At 41.7% G+C, this 20,527-nt stretch overlaps 2 protein-coding genes and 1 long non-coding RNA gene across 3 annotated transcripts; 1 reads left to right on the top strand and 2 right to left on the bottom strand.

Annotated features, from left to right (window-relative positions):
- Positions 1–321: 321 nt before the first annotated feature.
- LOC128468119 (vomeronasal type-2 receptor 26-like) lies at positions 322–9,039 on the bottom strand. Its single transcript, XM_053449836.1, has 9 exons — positions 8,963–9,039; positions 8,400–8,504; positions 7,467–7,643; positions 6,358–6,649; positions 5,410–6,216; positions 4,800–4,937; positions 3,012–3,236; positions 2,237–2,360; positions 322–1,303 (listed from the first exon to the last, which is right to left on the bottom strand). The coding sequence occupies exons 1-9, from the start codon at positions 9,037–9,039 to the stop codon at positions 387–389; spliced, it is 2,862 nt and encodes a 953-aa protein (XP_053305811.1). The 3' UTR covers positions 322–386.
- A 532-nt stretch (positions 9,040–9,571) lies between these two features.
- LOC128477298 (uncharacterized) lies at positions 9,572–10,659 on the bottom strand. The gene is made up of 2 exons (XR_008348283.1): positions 10,090–10,659; positions 9,572–10,031 (listed from the first exon to the last, which is right to left on the bottom strand). It is a non-coding gene; the product is annotated as an uncharacterized LOC128477298 (long non-coding RNA).
- Positions 10,660–18,301: 7,642 nt separating this feature from the next.
- On the top strand, positions 18,302–18,968 carry LOC128477282 (vomeronasal type-2 receptor 26-like). The gene has a single exon (XM_053458063.1). It carries the CDS (start codon positions 18,339–18,341, stop codon positions 18,966–18,968), a length of 630 nt encoding a protein of 209 aa, XP_053314038.1. The 5' UTR covers positions 18,302–18,338.
- Positions 18,969–20,527: the final 1,559 nt, after the last annotated feature.

Below are 20,527 nucleotides of genomic sequence, written 5' to 3'. Positions count from 1 at the left end.
GACATGAAGTCTGCATCATCTGAATTCCAATAAGGGAATCTTTTAATTGTTCTGAATGCAGTCATTAACTCATTTATACTGATACGATGGGCATAAACATTATATTTACACTATGTCTACAGAGGTTTATTTGGTTCCTGTCGTGTGTGTCTTGCTTTGTGTGCTGTTGAGTTTATCTCTGTGCTTTGCAACATGTGGACGCCTCACCTTTCTTGCAGGATAAAATAGTTGCCTGTTATAAATAAGATATATGCTTCTTAAAAGTATATAGGGTTTTGTGTGCAAAAATGTATTTTGATGTCCAGAAAACTAATTCAAGTTTCTAAAATTGACCATTGACAGTTATAAGATAATAATACATATAATTCAGAATATGGTTCTTATAACTATTTGGTTAAACCTTTAATTCTACTTCCAAGTAAATATGTTTTTGTATTCAATTCCTGTCTAAAAAGAATTACATAGCATTTTGGAATAAATATACATCCTAGAAGTCCTGCACTTGAAGCCACTATGGCAAAAATCTCTACGGCCACCATGTTCTTCCCTTTGGTGCTCAGATAGGCCGGGATCATCGCAATCCAAACGCTGCAGAACACCAGCATGCTGAAGGTGATGTACTTGGCCTCATTAAAACTGTCCGGTAATGTCCTGGCTAAAAAAGCTATAATAAAACTAAGAGCTGCCAGGAGCCCCATATAACCCAGGACACAGTAGAAGGCGATAACCGAGCCCTCATTACACTGAATGATGATCTTTCCCTGATAAGAGTGCATGTCCAGCTCCTGGAATGGGGGGGAAATGGCCAACCAGGAAATATTAATGATAACTTGAATGGATGAGCAGAGCAGTACTATAGAATTGGAGACTTTCACACTGACCCAGTTTGCCCAGGAGCTGCCGGGTTTCGCGGCTTTGAAAACAATATAGATCATGATTGTTTTGCTTAAAATACAAGACACGGCTAATGAGAAGAGGACTCCAAAAGCTGTTTGGCGCAGCATGCAGGTTACATCCTCAGGACGACCGAGGAACAGAAACACACAGAGAAAGCTCAGCATGATGGAGACCAAGAGGAGGAAGCTGAGGTTCTTGTTATTGGCCTTAACAATTGGGGTATCTCTGAAGACAATGAAGATCAGTAATATTACAACAGTTACGAGACAAAACAGAATTGATACAAAAGATAAAACAGCAGCAACTGCATCCAAATATGATAGAAACTCCACCGATTTTGGAATACACCGATCCCTTTTCTCATTAGACCATTTATCACTTGGGCAAACAATGCAGTTTTCACTGTCTGAAAAATAACGTAAAGTAACATTATGTCTCAATATGTAAATTAAACATAAAATTTAACATAGTATATAGTTCCCTCCCACTAAGTGTATCCATATTAACTAATGTTAAATTACTTCTTTTTGTTTACATTTCTTAGATTTGAACTGAAGATAACAAACAAAAATAGCCGCAAATCTAATCGCCCCAATTTTCCTTCGCCTTGTTTTAGTTTCAGGAATCATATGCCTATCCCATGCGTGTTTCAAGTCACTTGCTGCACTAACCTCTACCACTTTTGCCAAGAATCTGGTCCACTCATCTCACATGGAAGTAAATATAATGGAGGAGCTCAAAGACCAAACAAGGAACAAAAACAAAACCGCACTATAAGTAGATTTCTTGAGTAAATGTACAGTTCCTAAACCCATTGAAAACAATGCATTTTGAGCCCGTACATGTATGGGCTTTGTCATTAAGGGGTTAAACCGTTACTACTTTTTATGTTTTTAATGGGGGTTATTTAGTGCACTGAGGCGCATTTGTGAAAGTGAACCAGCTGTGTGCAGAAGCATGGAGGTTGGGGCTTGTGTAAAAAGGTCTTTCTCAGAATATCTGTAAGGTGCTTGGTATCACAGCTGGTTGTCGGCTGACAGGTAGTTTTTCTGCTCCTCCGGGGTGGGGGAGGTTATGCCCAGCTCTAGTCAACCCATGCCTGTCTTGTTTGTCTATTATTGTGATCACTTATAGCTACACCTTACCTCTCCTTGTGGCTCTCAATACCCCCCAACTCCACCCATGGGCATAAGAACCCCCAGTAACTCATGCTGCCCCCCAGATTTTTAGGGGTTCCTAGGCCCATGACTCCACCCTCTACCTTACCAGGAGCAGGCTTTCATTCCTACACACATACTATGAGTAAATTATGTGTATGATTCTATATAATCTATTATACCAGATCTGTTGGATATCTCTCCCTCTGAGCACCGGACACAGTCGTAGCAGCAGATTTGTGTTCCAGGTCTCAGAACTTTTCGATATCCAAGCAAACAGTTCTCTGAACACTGAGACCTTGGAATCTACAAACAGAAAAAAAAAAATAGTTCTTGTTTGAGCCACTCTTATAAATTAATAAAGAATGAGCAAATGGTTGGGGCGCAGGTACATGTTGCTTTTTTTAGGACTAACAGCTTGGATCCATGCAGGCTTTTCGAAGAGACTAGAGCTTTTGCAGGATCCAGTCTATGATTCCTATGTGGTCTGCATCAGGCATAGGTGCTGGGCATTAAAACCTGGAGCCTGGCGATCAGAGACTGTTGTGGAAAGAAGAATTTCCTCTATCCTCCCAGGGCAAGGAGATTCCCTAAAAAAGACCTGAGGTATCCCTGAGGTAAGGGAGGAAATACTTGCCTGGACATTTGTGTGTTGTCTGGGGAAGGTTTTCCAGAGCCTGGCTTAGCGAGGTCTGGCTGGGAGGTCTGGTTAGTGGGTGTTTAGGATGGTCAGTCTTAAGTGTGACGTTTATGGCTCTCGTGCTACAGGGTTTTTCACAAGTTAGAACCATTACACCGTCAAAGTGGTTTTGTTTTACCATCTTTAGGATGTATGGTGCTGGTGAGTTTATATTATTTCTGTTAAATTATTTTTAATATACTATATGCCTGTAAAGTTTATAGAAATGTAGCTTAATTTTAATGTTGGAAAACAAAAACAATAATCCCCCCCCTTACCTGGTTGTCTTTGTTCCTCCATATTGCTAAATGCGAGTCAATGATTAGCTGCTGACCATCTGGAGCCCACTCAGTGAAGTTACCCACAATGTTTCTAAATGCAGACTTATTTGATAAAAACACCCAGTTTGTAATTATGTAATGGTATGCAAATTCTCCATGTTCATCGTAAAATGTGCGGCCCAACTGAGATGCAGATGTTATCCTTTTTATATAGCGATGCAACTGTTAAAAATGATTTAGAACAAAACAAGAGGACATTCACAGTCACAATGTAGGAGAGTTTTCTTCTACGTCATTAATCAAGAAAATAAAAATACCTCCCATTTTACAACAGAACCCACCCAAACACTCAACTAAAATAGACCAATACCTGATCTCTATTATTCATCTACTAGAACTTCATATCATTAACCACCATCAACCCTTCATCAGTCTACAGCACATCGTTAGAACCAACAGCACCAGGGTCACCATGAAGGCACAATTTAGAAGAAAATATTGTTCTTTGGTAAATAACAACGTTGGATTTTGCATGTGAGCTGCAATTAGTGTTAGAATGGCGATAAAACTTAAGAGGTAGCAACAATTATATAAAATATACAACAATATACAACATAAAGGCTTCTAATACGTTGTAATCATTTTCAAGGAACTCCTCGACATTAAATGCTATTTCACTTCTCTTTAATGCTGCATGTGTAATACCCTAAGCCTTTTCATGCCCTTTTTCAATTTGAAGATTGCCCCTCTTCCTGTACCATGTGTGTAATAATATTAAATACTAATAAATGTTAAAATAGGTACCAAACAAGGTACTTTCGCTAGAGATATAACTTTAAAAAAACCCTCTCTGTCCCTAGACAAAGTTCAAAAACTGCAAACAATATAATGTAATATTTAAGATAGGATTTTGCTGTCTAATAAAATTACCAAAATCTCTGTATATTCTCAAGGGATGTTGCTGATCATAAAGCAAGATTTTCCCTTCAGTGACACCTAACTTGTGGAAGAAATATGTAAAACTACAAAACAGTGGGTTTTGCTTTTAACTTTTTGATGTTCATCATTTAGTAAGGATAATACTATACATGTAAAAGTCATATCACAGCAAAGACCTCTGTCCATATACACCAATCAGCCATAACATTATGACCACTGACAGGTGAAGTGAATAACACTGATAATCTTGTTATCATGGCGCTTGTAAGTGGGTGGGATGTATTAGACAGCAAGTGAACCTTTCATCATCAAAGTGATGTGTTGGAAGAAGGTAAAAGTGTAAGGATATGAGCAACTTTGACAAGGGCTTACTTGTGATGGCTTGACAATTGAGTCAGGGCATCTCCAAAACTGCAGCTCTTGTGGGGTGTTCCCGGTCTGCAGTGGTCAGCACCTATCAAAAGTGGTCCAATGAAGCAATAACAGTGAACAGACTACAGGGTCATGGGCAGCCAAAGCTCGTTGATGCACGTGTGGGGCGAAGGCTGGTCCGTGTGGTCAAATCCCTACTGTGGTTCAAATTGCTGAAAAAGTTATTGTTGGTTCTAATAGAAAAGTGTCAGAACACACAGAGCACTAAAGTTTGTTGAATATGGGGCTGTGTAGCTGCAGACCAGTCAGGGTGCCCATGCTGAGGGGTCAGCATGGGCACCCTGACTGTCTGCAGCCAAAAGCACTTAAAATGGACACATCAGCATAAGAACTGGAAGAAATGGAAGAAGGTGGTCTGGTCTGATGAATCACATTTTCTCTTACATCAGGTGGATGGCCGGATGCGTCATTTACCTGGAGAAAACATAGCACCAGGATGCATCCATTGAGGCCCCACCTTACAGACCTAAAGGATCTGTTGCTAACGTCTTGGTGCCAGATACAACAGCAGACGTTCAGTGTGGTGGAGTCCACGCCTTGACCCGCCAGGACCTACACAATATTAGGCAGGCGGTCATAATGTTATGGCTGATCTGTATATACACTCAATGGCCACTTTATTAGCTACACTCTTTGCTAGTGCTGGGTTGGACCACCTTTTGCATTAAGAACTGCCTTAATTCATCATGTCATACTTTGCACAAGGTGCTGGAAACATTCCTCAGAGGTTTTGGTCCATATGCACACGAAGGCATGATGCAAACCTCCTGTTCCACCACATCCCAAAGGTGCTCTATTAGATTGAGATCTGGTGACTGTAGAGGCCATTGGAGTTCAGTAAACTCATGGCCATGTTTAAGAAACCAGTTTGAGAGGATTATTATTATTATTATTATTATCTTTAATTTCCAGCAATTTATGCTGCACTTAATAAAATACATATATTCAAGGGGTATGACAAGACAATTCTTCCTGTATGTCCGTCAGCGTCTGACACGTGAAGCAGTCTGTATTTCATACATACCTGGTGTTTATAGATGTTTTGGATTGTATTTCCTTTTGCGTTCTCGTTATAAAATAAGTGCATGTCATGTAAAGCTTTAGCTAAAGCACTCACTGAAATAAACACCCGAGGAGAAACACCAACATTCAGATGATCTTTAACAAATAATTTACGTTTCCCACTGCAGTTACACAGAGATATTTTATAGATCTCTTCATAAAGCCTATTCTTTTCAGAATTTTCTGATAAACATTTATAATACAATATCCATATATCTTCGAGAAGCTTGTCTGCTGGACGGTTTGAAGGATGGATATTATCAAAGAAACTTCCGGTATCCGGTAGCGCTAAAGGATGCGGTTCTATGGCCAGACTGCCATTCAGGGGTTCTACAAAGTAATCTGTGAGATGTTCATTGGAAGCCCAGGCAGGAGGAAGGATTAATGTTATATCTTTATGTTTGAGACACAGAGTTAAAATGTCAATAATTCTGGTGCTGAAAGAGCCGCAGAGTATAATAATTCGAGCCGATGACATTAAAACAGTTTCTGACATCATTTTCATATTTTCAGATAGTTCTTGTGATAAACTAATTTTTACAGTGAAGGAAATACAAATTCCATAACTTGTCAGATACGCTCTCAGAGCCTGACTCTCTGTCTCTCCGGTGTCATCATCAACCGTGAGAATTCCCACCCAGGTCCATCCGAAATGTTTTAGAATCTTCAATATAATTTTATTATAGACAAGATAATTTTGAACAGAGCGGAAGAAATGCGGATAAACACGTCTATCACTCAGCACATAGTCTGTCGCTCCATAACTGATCTACATAATGGAAGAGAAAAGTGTAAACATTCTGCGGTAAAGGTTTCTGATAACAGCTTGGAGTCAGACATGGTTGTGATCTCACCATGAAACTGAATGCTAATGTCAGACAATACATGGAAGACCATTCAGGTTACTCACCTGTGCGTATCCATACACCCCTAGTAACTGTGCTATGGGAATGGTAGTAGTAGAATGGTGATCGCCAATAAATCCAGCCACGTTGTTAGAATTCGCACAAGAGTAATTAGGGACGGTCATGCCGCGGCCAGACAAAATCTGAAGAATGCTTTTCACAGCTTTTCTTTCATCTAAACAGGAGTCATATATATGATAACCCAGGGTAATATTTGGTAAAATGTTTGGGTCGTTGTTCAATGTTTCAATGGCGAAAAGAAAGACCAGTAAATTGATGTAATCCATGAGGCCTGGGCTGTAAAGGTAGAAGAATTAGATTAAAGCAGAAGAACATAGTCAGAGGTTTAATAGATTGAGACTTTATAACAATGCCATGTTACCATCAACTGGCCTGGACCCAAACAAACAGCAAAACAGGTCATGGGTCGGTGGAGAGTACTATAACATGTGCTCTAAACAGGATCCTTATCCACCTTTGTGAGAAAGATTTCTGTCCCAGGCAGTACAGCATATGGCTCCCCTTTACAGACTGAAAATGTTTTTATTTTTATTTTTTTTAACAAAGTAAAGAAATTATCTATGTTTCTTTAAAAAAGAAAAATCCTTTATAGTATATAGTATCGTGCCACTTTCCCTCTGCAATTTCTGCATATTGTCTTAATGTTTCATGTGCTTTAGAATGAATGCAATATACATAGAACAAAAACTGACAAAACAAGAATAATCTTTCGGCAAAACAACTAAACAAATAGATACTGAATCCCCCTAAATGAAGTCAATAGCATAAAATGTATAATATTGGAAGAAAACAAATCTTACATTGTATAAAGTTAGTTTCCCAAAACAGTCAAAGTAATAAATACGCATTTATATATCTCAACGTAATAAACATTACAAATAGTACTGTGTGTACGAATTATACCTCTGAGATAACACAGGGAGAAATAAAAATGTAATAACTTTAAACAGCGGCACAGCAACTGGATTAACTGGTTAACACAGTCATGGGTATGATTCCCTTGGATTTGGCTCTTAATTTCTTAAATTCACAAACCAAAATTTGTGCTACAGATATTATTTCTTTCATTTTATGGTTTGCTGGGGAAACTTACGCGACACAGACGAGTTTGGGGGAAAAATGATCCTGTCCAAAAAAAAAATTCCTCATTTGATTATTCACCGTGAGAACTCCTCCAATTATAAGGTCCCCATCTTTAAAATACTCAAAGTCTTCATATGGTTTGATGACTTGCAGATGACAGGCCGGTGCTGGGCTCTGGATCTCAGATCTGCAGGGCGTCACACACAGGGGCAACAAACAAACGAGACATTTCAATGGAAGAGACCCAGAGATCAGCATCTTGTAGCCCAGTAATCTGCCGAGTGCCAGAGAGTGTCTGCCGGGTTCGGTGGAGTCGAGCACCGTGTGGGTCAGTGGCATCTGCTGCATCTGATATCATTGTAATGAACCTGAACATCTCGGCTCTTTTTATACAGTGCGGTCTCATTCATTGCAATGGAGTCTCAATATAGATGCAGGACTTTGTGTTTTGGGATCGCAAATCTTTGTTGGTTTTAAATTATAAGAAAACCGCAGAGCGCCGGTAATTGTCTGCATGGACAGAAATATACAAACGCAGACTTTAATCAAATGTCTTTAGAGTATTAGTTAGTTATAGCAGGAAGTTTCACTCATCGGCAGTTTTGTGCTCTATAATAATATTTATAAAGTTCTCTCAGACGTAAATGCCTTTCAAAACTTTTTAACTTTATCATTGATCTTTTAGCATATGTAAGCTTTTGCTCCCTATGCATTTTTTTTATTAAATATAATTCATGTAGGTCTTCCTATATTTTGTATATTGCATCAGAATCCCAATGTAAGTTAAAACAGGAAGTAATAACCCACTTCCTGGACTCTCCCTGCATTGTATCCAAAGACTGCGCACATGCCTCAAACAGCCATCATTTACAAAACAGTCTTTCAATAAGTTTGCAATGTAAGCAATAGTTGCCAAGTATGCAAATCTAACTTGAGTTGTTACAAGAGATTCACAGTTAAGATGGTGTTCTGGGTCTTCACCAGATGAATGAAGCTGGAGCCTTTGTACAACTGGTCTGGAGACTGGAGATAGTGGGTCATAACTGTCCTGTGGGAATGTCAGTACTTGAATGGCGATCACCAATAAATCCAGCCACGTTGTTAGAATTCGCACAAGAGTAATTAGGGACGGTCATGCCACGGCGAGACAAAATCTGAAGAATGTTTTTTGCAGTTTTTCTTTGATCTAGACAGAAATCTTATATATGATAACTCATGACAGGAGTAGCCTCGACTCTCGGGCTATGCCACGTCCAATAATCACACAAATAAACACAGACACCAATGGGGGATGATAAGGCCACAGCCGATTTCCTAACAAAGTCATTGCACGCAACATGTGAACATAAAAAGTGCGTTAACACGACAATGACCCAAAACCATTTACATAGGAAACAGGATCAACAGCAGCCAAACCATAAACGTCACCTATAGGATGGCATCCGGTGATGCCCCGGCCGAGGTACCACCAGTTATAACACCACATGACACAAGTCCTATTCCCACCTCCTCTCGCTCTCTTCTACTTCTTCTAGATTCTGGGGATATCTCTCCAAACCCTCCTTTGGTGCTCTCTTCCTCATCCTCTCCCAGTCAACATTCCAGAAACCTCAATAATCTTTTCCACATACCCTGCCGCTCTTCTTACCCCCCCCCATTTACCTTTGCACTCTGGAATGCACGTTCTGTCTATAACAAACTAACAGCCCTACAAGTCTACTTTGTCTCTAGTTCCTTACACCTCTAACTGAAACCTGGCTAACCTCTTTGGACACTGCTTCTCCCGCTGCTCCCTCCTATGGTGACCTACACCTCACTCACACTAGAGCCCTGCGCGGGACTGCTTTTTTAATCCCGCTCCCGCCCGCTCCCGCTGATTTTTTGCCCAATCCCGCCCGCTCCCGCTGATTTTTTGCCCAATCCCGCCCGCTCCCGCTGATTTTTTGTCCAATCCCGCCCGCTCCCGCTGATTTTTTGTCCAATCCCGCCCGCTCCCGCTGATTGTTTGTCCACTCCCGCCCGCTCCCGCGACATATGTGTCCTATCCCGCCCGCTCAAACTAGGTTTTAATACCTAAAAAAAGTTTTACTAGTAAATATTAATTGATAAGGAAACTATGTTTTCATATTTAATAAAAAGTATAATTGAGAAAAATGTATTTCTTGTTTTTATTTTTCTTATTTGCCAACCTGCCCCCCAGTTATGCATATCTGACCCCAGGCTTGCCACTCTGCCCCCCAGATATGCCTTATATTTCCCTATATGCCACTTTCTACCCCAGATATGCCTTATATCCCCCTATATGCCACTCTGCCCCCTAGATTTGCCTTATACCCCCCAGATATGCCACTGTGCCCATGATATGCCATGTACCCCCTGATATGCCACTCCAACACCTGATACGCCACTGTGCCCCCAGTTATGCCTTATAGACACTTATATGTCACTGTGCCCATGATATGCCACTCCAACCCCTAATATGCCACTGTGCCCCCAGTTATGCCTTATATCTCCACATATGCCACTGTGCTGTCCCCCCTGGAGTGCCCTATAGCCCCCTGGTGTGCCTTATAGACTCTTATATGCCACTGTGCCCATGATATGCCACATACCCCCTGATATGCCACTCCAACCCCTGATATGCCACTGTGCCCCCAGTTATGCCTTATAGACACTTATATGCCACTGTGCCCATGATATGCCACTCCAACCATTGATATGACACTGTGCCCCCAGTTATGCATATATCTCCAGATAACCCACTGTGCTCCCCAATATGCCACTATGCCCCCTGGTGTGCCACTCTCCCCCATCATAGAAGCCCCAGCAGAAGTCATTCACAAACATCCATTGATCTATTCCCTAAATCATACATACTGGTTAATACAAACTCTTTCACTGCCTTATCAGAATTGCAGATTTCCCGCGCACTCAAGGCTGCCTTCAGGTTGCTCTCACAGAAGGTCTCTTTTCTTTTCCCGCAGGAACGGAGCAGAGTCATTTGATGAGATGTTAAATCACGTGACTCCGCTGTGTTCCTGGGCAGAACAAGAGAAGTGACGCTGTGAGGGAGCAGCGAGAAGGCAGCCTTGCGGGACTGCGCGGGATTACCGGGACCCGCAGGTACACTGGCTGACCGCCCGCTCCCGCCCGCAATAGCTGAAAAACCGCCCGCGCCCGCAAGTTCTTTGGCGGGTCCCGCGGGACCCGCGGGACCCGCCTCCCAATGCAGTCCTCTAACTCACACTCCCAGGAAGGGTGGAGGGGTAGGCTTCCTACTCTCCCCTACTTGTACTTTTTAACCTATTCCCTCTGCTCCATCAATCTCTTTCTCCTCATTTGAAGTCCATGCTATCCGACTATTTTATCCCATCTCCATACGCATTGCTGTTATATATCGCCCCCCCCCCTGGCCCGGCTAACATCTTTCTTGATCACTTCTCCTCATGGCTTCCTGTCTTTCTCTCCTCTGAGGTTCCTTCTGTTGTCCTTGGGGATTTCAACATCCCAGTTGACACCCCATTGAGTCCCATGGCTTCAAAATTTCTTTCTATTACCTCCTCGTTTGATCTCCAACAACATATTAACTCCCCTACTTATGATGATGGTCACACCCTGGACCTTACCTTCTAGCATGTGCTCTCTCACTAACCTTTCTAATTCCCCTTTCCCTCTCCCTAACCTTGCCTCATACTCGCTCCCTTGCACCCCTAACCAGATACCTCAGCTCTATTAATCTTCAGAACTTCAATTTACTCCCATTTCTGCAATGTCAAACATGTCATGCCCTAACAATGCTACCTCTGTCTATAACTTTACCCTCCCTTCTGCTCTGGAGCATGTAGGCACACGACTGTAACCCGAAACCTACGACGATGTTCCCGCACTGCTGAACGTAATTGGCGAAAGTCTCATTCCATGTCTGACTTATAAATTATTGCTACGTTCCTACTACTCTGCTCTCAACCTTGCTAAAGAAACCTACTTCACCCCCCTCATCTCCTCCCTTTCTCACAACCCTAAACGACTATTTAATACTTTCAATTCCCTGCTTCGACCGATCCCTACTACCCCTTCCACTAACCTTAATGCATCTGACTTTGCCACATTCTTCAATAATAAAATTCAAACTATCAGAGATGACATATCTGCACAGTCACGACCCTGCCCTCACCCTCCCTCTGACTATGCACCCGCTACCCACTGACCTCTTCTCCCTTCACTACATTAACTCATTTCTCTGCTGTCACCGAAGAGGATGTACATGCTCTTCTTCTTTTATTCTTGTCCACATGCCCCCTTGACACGACCCCTTCCCATCTCACCCAGTTTCTTTCATCTACCCTTGTCCCTACTCTAACTTATACCTTCAACCTCTCCCTCACTACTGGATCTGTCCCATCCTCCTTCAAGCATGCTACATTACTCTGTTGGATCAACAGCAACAAATTAACAGATATAGCCCTTTCTCAGCCTATGTAACTATGTAACTCTTATCTTGAAAAAGTCCTCCCTCGCCCCGACTGATCTCTCCAATTACGATCCCATCTCTCTGCTCTCTCAGTTGGGGTACCCCAAGGCTCAGTTTTAGGACCCCTTCTGTTTTCTCTTTACACTTCCTCCCTTGGCAAACTGATCTCATCCTTCGGCTTTCGCTACCACCTGTATGCTGATGACACCCAGATCTATCTATCCTCCCCTGATCTCTCCCCTCTGTCTTAGATCATGTAACTAACTGGCTTGCATCTGTCTCTACCTGGATGTCTGCACGTTTCTTGAAATTTAACCTCTCCAAAACTGAACTCCTTATCTTCCCTCCCTCCAATGCTAAGATTCCCCCATCTATCTCCCTCAATGTTAATGGTGCTATCATCTCCCCGTCTGCTCATGCACGGTGTCTTGGTATCACCCTTGACTCTGACCTTTCGTTCACAACCCATACTCAGTCTGTCTCTAAAAACTGTTGTTTCCATCTTAAAAACATTGCCTGCATCCGTCCCTTCCTAATACAGCATGCCACTAAGGCTCTTGTCCATGCCCTGATTATCTCCCATCTTGATTACTGTAACTCTGTCTTAGCTGGTCTCCCTTCTTAACCGTCTTACCCCTCTACAATCCACCATGAATGCTGCTGCCAGACTTATCTTCTCTCACGTCACTTCACTAATTCCTCTTCCCTCTGTCTTCCTCTCAGTCTCTTCACTGACTGCCTGTGTGCTTCAGGATTCATTTCAAAGTCCTCACTCTTACTTTCAAAGCCCTTCACAGTGGTTCCCCTCCCTACATCTCCTCACTCATCTCTAAATACACTCCTAACCGGTCTCTCCGCTCATCCAATGATCTCCTTCTACCCTCTCCTCTGATTTCTAGCTCTCATGCCCGCTTACAAGATTTCACCAGGGCTGCCCCCTATCCTCTGCAATGCTCTCCCCTGGCCTATCCGTCTTTCTCTGTACCTTTATTCCTTCAAAAATCCCTCAAGACCCACTTCTTTAAGGACGCTTACAACATAGAACATTAATGCCCTCCCATATTCCTTTAGCTTGCCTTTCCTAGTCCCTCTCCTGCAATCTTTTACTAGTCTGGCTGGTCTATCCCTAACATCGGCACTTTTACCTATTGTGTTATACACCCTAAATCCCTCTAGACTGTAAGCTCGTTTGAGCAGGGCCCTCCTCACCTGTTGTCTCTGTTAGTCAATTTGTTATGTTACATACTACTTGTTATGTCCTGTCTACCCATTGTACAGCGCTATGGAATTTGATGGCACTATATAAAACAATAAATAATAATGACCCGCCCCGGCTACCTGGCAAACTACCGCACCCTGGCTATGACAAAGTGGCTATAACAGAAACAGAGAGAAGATATTAATCAGGAACAAAACCAGAAACATAGCAACAAAAAACAGCTCACAAATAAGGGAGGAATGGTGGAACAAACACACAGGGTAAGCTGGCAAAACAAAACAGCCCCGATCCTCCTTTTCCTAACCTTTTATATTCCTGTCAACTTCCTCCCCCTCTTATCTGAATTTTGACCCCTCTTTATTCCTGTCAAGGACCCCTTTAGTTTATGCATCGATATCCGCAATATTTCCTGAATGTCACCATTAAGAATTGTAACCCCTGTTTGGCCAGGAGTGTCACACTTACCGCCCTTCTATGTTAGCACTTTGGCAGATTGTAGTACTTACAGAACATATATGGTTAATATATACATACTAACTATCCCTTGGAAGCAAACAATTCATTTTGCACCCCAGTGCTTGTATTCCGGGTAACACTGCTTGAAGGTCTCTTCTTTGCCCAAATAGAATGTAAAAGTAGCCCACTTCCCTGCATTAATAAAATGGGATAAAAAGCAGTGGACCCCATAAGGACTTAGAAGTAGTTTTTTTTTTTTTTAACATTTACCCCCTCCACCAATTTTAAGAGAATGGTGATGTAAAAGTGGATTGAGGTAGTGCTGCTTCTTTTAAATGTAAATGCAGGGCAGGTGGTGCATGGGTAATGGCTGCCTACCAGTTTAACTCACTGGCAGACTCCTTCTGATCAGATATCAGGAACCTTCCCTCAGCACTCACTCTGCAGACACAGGGCACTCAGGGCTGGGGAGGACTGTGAAGCTGCTGCAGCCTCACTGGGTCCTCTCTGTTAGGGAGGATACTTACAGCTTCTGTAACATACTTAAAGGGAGAGCATTAAAATCTATTCAGGGCTCACTTTGGGCCTAGTCCTGAACTCTGTCAGCCTAAAATTCCTTCCCTCTCTACCCTCCGGCTACCTACATCCTCATGCAAAAACAAACAGAAAGTCTCACTGTCACCTGATTGGTGCCGCGAATCACATAACCTGCTTGCTGGGGTGGATGGGAAGAACAGCTAGCGCCTCCATTTTAAGTCCCGGTAGTGGCTGGGTGACGCATCACCAGCAATAAAAGTGTGGAAATGTAGAGGACCGCATAAAGATCAGGTAAGAACCGGCTTACGAGAACCGGCTACGAGAACAGTTCCTTTGGGGGTCAGATGCCTTCCTCTATCTTATATGCAGTGAGATGGGGGCTAAAAGTAAATGAAGGGGTTAATTAACAAGGGAGCCAATATTAGTGGTGGGCACTGTAGATCAAATGAAAATCACATGCAAACTTGGCACTGAAGGTATCAAATACATAGGAAGCCTAGATTACAGGCATAGATCACTGGTTGCACACCCCAAAAGCCAGACTGCGTCCACAGTACATGCCCCAGCATCCAGATTGCACCCACGCACTTACATACATTTTCAAAACACAAACTCTCCCCTTTCTCCTTTTTTCCCTGGCCAAAGATGAGTGTGTGTTGGGGAATCAGTGCAGGAGATAAACGAGAATACTACTTCAAAACCGGTTACAGAAATTGTAGTGCGACGGAGGGAATCATTAAACTTGGCCGACAGTACTATGACACTGTTAGATTTGGAACCACGTATCACGTATACAGAGCAGTTTACGCCATGGCTTCTTCTTTGCATGAAATGCAATTATACATTATCAGGAATCCAGAGAACCCAATACCTATGTATCAGGTAGTAATGAAATAATAAAATAATTTGGATTTAGATTTCTTTAATGTACAGCGAGTGAATATTGCCAGATGATCAGCATTGAACATTTTGCTATGACACCTAGTCTGTGTTAACAGGGAACTGTATTGCATGTGAAAAATAATGCCTCTTTTCCCAGAAAGCTCATATATGGGGTATTGTGGGTTCCCTGAAATGGTTAATGAATTGATATGTATGGTACCATGTTTGGACATACAAGGAGAGTGTTTGATGCAACGGACCCCATCCTGTGCCTTTCCCTTATCTCCATCTCATCCAGGTAGGGTAGGAATGAGGCACCGGATGGCATCTTATATCCACTAGATAAAGGTTTATACATTTAAACCACACATCCCACTAAATTGATTTAATTTACCCCAGCCCACCAACAGTTAATTGTGGGTCCAAAAGACCCCTATCTATTTTAAGTAATGTTTGGGTGATTGTTTCTCTTTTGGTCCAGGTGCACAAGTCTACCAATAATGTAAAATAGCGTAAGCAGAAACCTATTTATTTTGATAAAGAGATTTTGCTTAAAAGGTGACAATGGCATTAAAACCAACAAGTATACAAAACATATGATATATAATATTCTGAAAACATTAAATGTTACAGCACTTTTTAAGGAGAGTTCACTTCAGAGATCCCACCGGAGAAGAGGTCTACTTTAAAGAAAATGGAGAGATGCCCTCAGTGTATCACGTAAAGAATCAGATTTTTTTATCAAATGGAACCAACATAGAAAAGCATGTCGGAATCATTGATCTATCAGCTCCGGAAGGGAAACAGCTCAACATTCACCAGAGGCTTATAACTTGGAAATACAACACCAAGGAGGTCAGTAGCATTGAGGATGTCGGCATGCTGTCCTAAGACAATGATCCTTTAACTAAGGTTCCTTATTCTCGTTGTTCCAAAGACTGTCCTTCTGGATATAGAAGGCTCTTGCAAAGGGGAAAGCATACCTGCTGCTTTGACTGCGTCCAGTGCTCAGAAGGAGAGATCTCCAATAAAATAGGTAAAAATACCAAAAATGTTAATTATTAGTATTTTTATATTTTTCAAAAAATGTTCCAGGGGAATTTTCTAGGGAGAGAAAAGGAATAGAAACCAATAATGTAAGTTGGTATATCTAGTATTTGTGGTCAGAATATTAAATTAAAGAATTGAGGTATGGATTATCACACTGAGGCTTGGAATACCTCAGAAATAGTATTTTACGTAATTTATTGCATCCTCAACCACTTGCGGCCGCTGCTGCACAGGAGTATATGTTAGACGTGTGCATTCGGATTCATACAATTATTATTTTTTTTAAAAAAATAAGCAGAAAGCTTTTTTGCTTTTTTGTTTTTTATTTTCTCACTCTCATCCTCTCTCTCATTGTCTCCCTATCTTCTCCACCAACCACTTCCGTGTCCATGTTTCCTTTCCCAAGGTTCTTCTTGTTTTCTTGCCTCTTTGTTGCATGTCTTGCCTCTTGTTCTTCTTTCTTTGTCTGCTTCTCGCCGTTTCATCTTTCTTCGTCCACGTCTCTGTGAAATGCTTCTTTCTCAGCGAATACTTCTTCATTATCCTGGCTTCTCAGAGTACTTCTGCAAAAGAATGGAGCCACGGGAACAGCTTCTCCCCCAATCCTCCAATGGTTCACAGAGAAGTGGCCAAAGAAAGAAGGCACGGGAAGAAGCAGACAAAGAAAGAAGGCATAAGAACAAGAAGAAGAAGAAGATGAGCTGCAGGACAAGGGTACAGTGACACAGAAATGGATAGTGGAGAAGGTAGTGTGACAAACCCTGTAGCATGAGGGCCATAAAATGTCACAGGGGTCTTAAGCACAGTCTTCTAGGGCCATCAGGCTCAGGAACATCAACTTGTAGCATCTGCTTTATTTTTAAATTGCTCAAAAGAAACACCCCAAAACCAATCATAAAAAGAAACGACCTAGCTCCCAAATGGAGCCTAATCACCCACTAACTTGACCTCCTAGCAGACAGCACGCAAAAGGTCCAGGTAGGTAATGCCTCACATGACTCAGGGATGGTCTTCTTCAGGGCCTCTTCTTTCCCTGGAAGCACAGGGGAACTTCCTCTCCCCCCAACAGTCTCTGATCATCAGGTTTCAGGGGTTTTTAATGCCCAGCACCTGTGCCTAATGCAAGCCCCATAGGAATCCTGGACTGGATCCTGCAGACCTCTAGCTTCTTGGAAAAGCCGGCATGGACTTTCCACTGAAAGGGGAAATGGAGCATTGGCCCACTCTGCTATCCAATTGCTCCACCCCAGGGACCTATATGTATGAGATGCATAGCACCTGTACCCAAATGCCAAGCTAATCATCTCCCTTTACAGCCTCACAGCAGAAAGACATTAAGAGAAAGCGAGCAATACAGTGAATGAGGGTGTGAGAGAATGTAAATGAATGTGAGAGAGTAAGTGCATAAGAGTGTCAGAGAACTGATAAGGGTCAGTAATAAAAAAATTTGTTTCTGAATGTAAAAAGTCCTCAGAATTTCATGTGAACCTAAAGGGCAGGAGACAAAATTTGTTGTCCAAAAACAAAACAAAAAAATTGGTCCAAAAGATTTTAGGTCGATGTGCACAAGTCTACGCAACCCTTTCAGCATCTGCGGCCAGTGGATAGATGATGGATTATTTTTTGTGTGCGTATTTTCTTTTTAAGTTTTATTTAATGTTGGAGTTTAATTTATGTTGGAGTTTTCCCTTTTTCGTGGCTGAAAGTGTCGATCGGTGCTTCCTTTAATAATGCTGGATGTAGCGGAAAAAATGTGTAAACGTTTATTCTCCGAAATGTTTCTAAGTTTCCAAATGATTGTCACTGATCACCATTCTTCTTGGCACTTCAAGAGTGGTTGAATCAACCTTTTCCTCCCTACTTAGATGGTACATAAACACACGCACAAAGTTGGTTTATCCAACTGAAGATCAGCCATGTCTATTCTTTGTTTTTTTATTTGCACATGTATGTAAGTGTAAATGAATAACATGCGTTTGATTGCTCATATACAAACTGTTGATGTATTTATACATTTAAAAAATATATATATTTCTTTATGAAATAAATAAGGAGACAAAGAAACAAGATGACCTAAGAGAAGGGAGGTGGATTCTTTGAGAATGTGTTATGTTCATGTAACCATAAATTGTGTTTTTATTTAATTGTATTTGATAGACAAAGACTCTTGTCAAAAATGTCCAGATGACCAGTGGCCAAATGAGAAGAAGGACAAATGCGTTAAGAAGCCCACTGAGTTTTTATCATATGATCAGGATCCAGTTGCCATGGTTCTTTGTATAATCTCTGTTACCTCATCTGTCATAACCTCCATTATTTTAGGTATATTTATTTTATACCTAGACACTCCCATTGTTAAAGCCAATAACCGTAATCTGAGTTTTGTCCTCTTGGTCTCCATCATCCTGAGCTTTCTCTGCGTGTTTCTGTTCCTCGGTCGTCCTGTGGATATAACCTGCAAGCTGCGACAAACTGCTTTTGGAATCATCTTCTCCATAGCCTTGTCTTTTTTGTTGGCCAAAACTATCATGGTCTACATCGCGTTCAAGGCCACCAAACCTGGGAGTTACTGGAGAAAATGGATTGGAATAAAAATACCCAACTGTGTGGTGTTTTTCTGCTCATTTATTCAGGTTATAATCTGCATCTGCTGGTTGTCTATTTCTCCTCCGTACCAGGAAACGAACACTCACTCCTACCCTGGAAAGATCATTATTCAGTGTAATGAGGGGTCAGTGGTTGCTTTTTACACTGTTCTGGGGTACATGGGCTTCCTGGCCGCTGTGAGTTTTATTGTTGCTTTCCTGGCCAGGAAATTGCCGAACAGTTTTAATGAAGCCAAGTTCATCACCTTCAGCATGCTGATCTTCTGTAACGTCTGGATCTCTTTTATATGAGCATCATGGGCAAAAACACAGTAATCATAGAGATTTTAGCTATTTTAGCTTCTAGTTTTGGGATTCTTGGTTGTTTATTTTTTCCTAAATGCTGCATTATTCTTCTAAGGCCAAATATGAATTCAAAGAAACATCTGCTAAGATTGTAGTGTTAACAAAAACTATATTAAAACAGAAGATACGTATTTAAATATAATGATTTTTTGTGCTATATTTATATATTTGTTTAGCCCGGTACAAATTATAAATATGGAAGGGTATATAATATATTCAGAGATATAAGAGAACATCCCCAGAACATTATTGGTTAAAGATATATTTGGTGCCTACTGTAGATCTTGATATACTGGTCCATTCAGATCTCATTGTCATTTAGAGACTGCTTCAACTCATTGAGTGATCACAGAAAGGATAAGGTCAGGCCTTTGTATCCTCTGTTGACATCTCAAAACTGCCCTAATCTAAACAATCAGAGAAAAATACTTTTACACAGGTTTGATTATATTTTTCTCAGAGTTAGTCCCCTACATGGGACCCAAGCTGTACTTCCAGAATAGATTTGTAGCGGAAGAGAAGCATTTCTGCAACTCTCTTTTACTGTGAGTCTGTATGAAATATTCTTGCCTCTCAGTATGCTGCCCGGAGGCCAGCTTCACGATGAAATAGAAGAAGACAGGAGAACAAAGACACAGGAGAAGTGGAAAGAAGACAGAAAAATAAGAGGCAAGACAAGTGCTGTGGAAAAGGAGACAGGGACACAGAAGCAGTGGGTGAAGAATGTAGAAAGATGTTGAGAGAATGTGAATGAGAGCTTGAGACAGTGTGAATGAGAGTGTGGGAGCGCATGAATGATACACTGTTTGGGGTAAATACGGCACAGACACACTGTTTGGGTGTACTGATAAGCTGCTTCTTGGCAAAGTTGGCAGAGGCAGGCTGCTCGCAGACAAAGATGGCAGAGACGAGCCGTTTGGGGATAAAGAATGGCAGAGACGAGCTGCTTGGGGACACGACAAGCTGTTAAGTGCCAAAGATGGCTCTGACAATCTGTTTGGGGACAAGGACAAGTTGTTTGGGGACAAAGATTTCACAGATAAGCTGTTTTGTGGGCTAAGATGACATGAGGGCCTCATTACACTTTTTTTTCAGAATGCACCTTACTTTCTGCAACATTTTTCAGCTACCTTGCTGCCATGGGAGGCTATATGCTCTTTCTTTCGAGTGGGGAAAAGGGATGCTTGCCCAGGCTCCACCTTAGTCATGAGAGGTTGGTGTAGGAGCATACATTATCTGAAAGCATAAAAGGCGTGCAAATTCAGTCATCTGGGTTGCTGCTAGAATAATAATGGCCAATGATTACCAAGCAGCTGAATCAGCGGGACTGGATTTTAATCCAAATGAGACTCTCAAGCAATGTAAATCCTTCTCTGGGCACCATTAATGAGGCACCTGTGTGGCAGGAGGGGCTGTTTAACCCTAAAGTTTGGTCAGAACCTGTAAATATGCATAGCACAAAAATATACATTAAATATATCGTATTTGCTCGATTATAAGACGAC

Source organism: Spea bombifrons, chromosome 1, assembly GCF_027358695.1.
Source record: "Spea bombifrons isolate aSpeBom1 chromosome 1, aSpeBom1.2.pri, whole genome shotgun sequence".
NCBI lineage: Eukaryota > Metazoa > Chordata > Amphibia > Anura > Pelobatidae > Spea > Spea bombifrons.
This window is presented reverse-complemented; position numbering and strand designations above follow the sequence as displayed.

Coding starts and splice junctions, on each gene's coding strand:
- LOC128468119 (XM_053449836.1), bottom strand. CDS start 9,039: ATGAGGAAGAGAGCACCAAAGGAGGGTTTGGAGAGATATCCCCAGAAT. Junction 6,650..7,466: donor CCCAAACTCGTCTGTGTCGC/GTAAGTTTCCCC, acceptor CTACCTTTACAG/CCCAGGCCTCATGGATTACA. Junction 2,361..3,011: donor GGAGGAACAAAGACAACCAG/GTAAGGGGGGGG, acceptor TTCTGTTTGTAG/ATTCCAAGGTCTCAGTGTTC.
- LOC128477282 (XM_053458063.1), top strand. CDS start 18,339: ATGGTTCTTTGTATAATCTCTGTTACCTCATCTGTCATAACCTCCATT.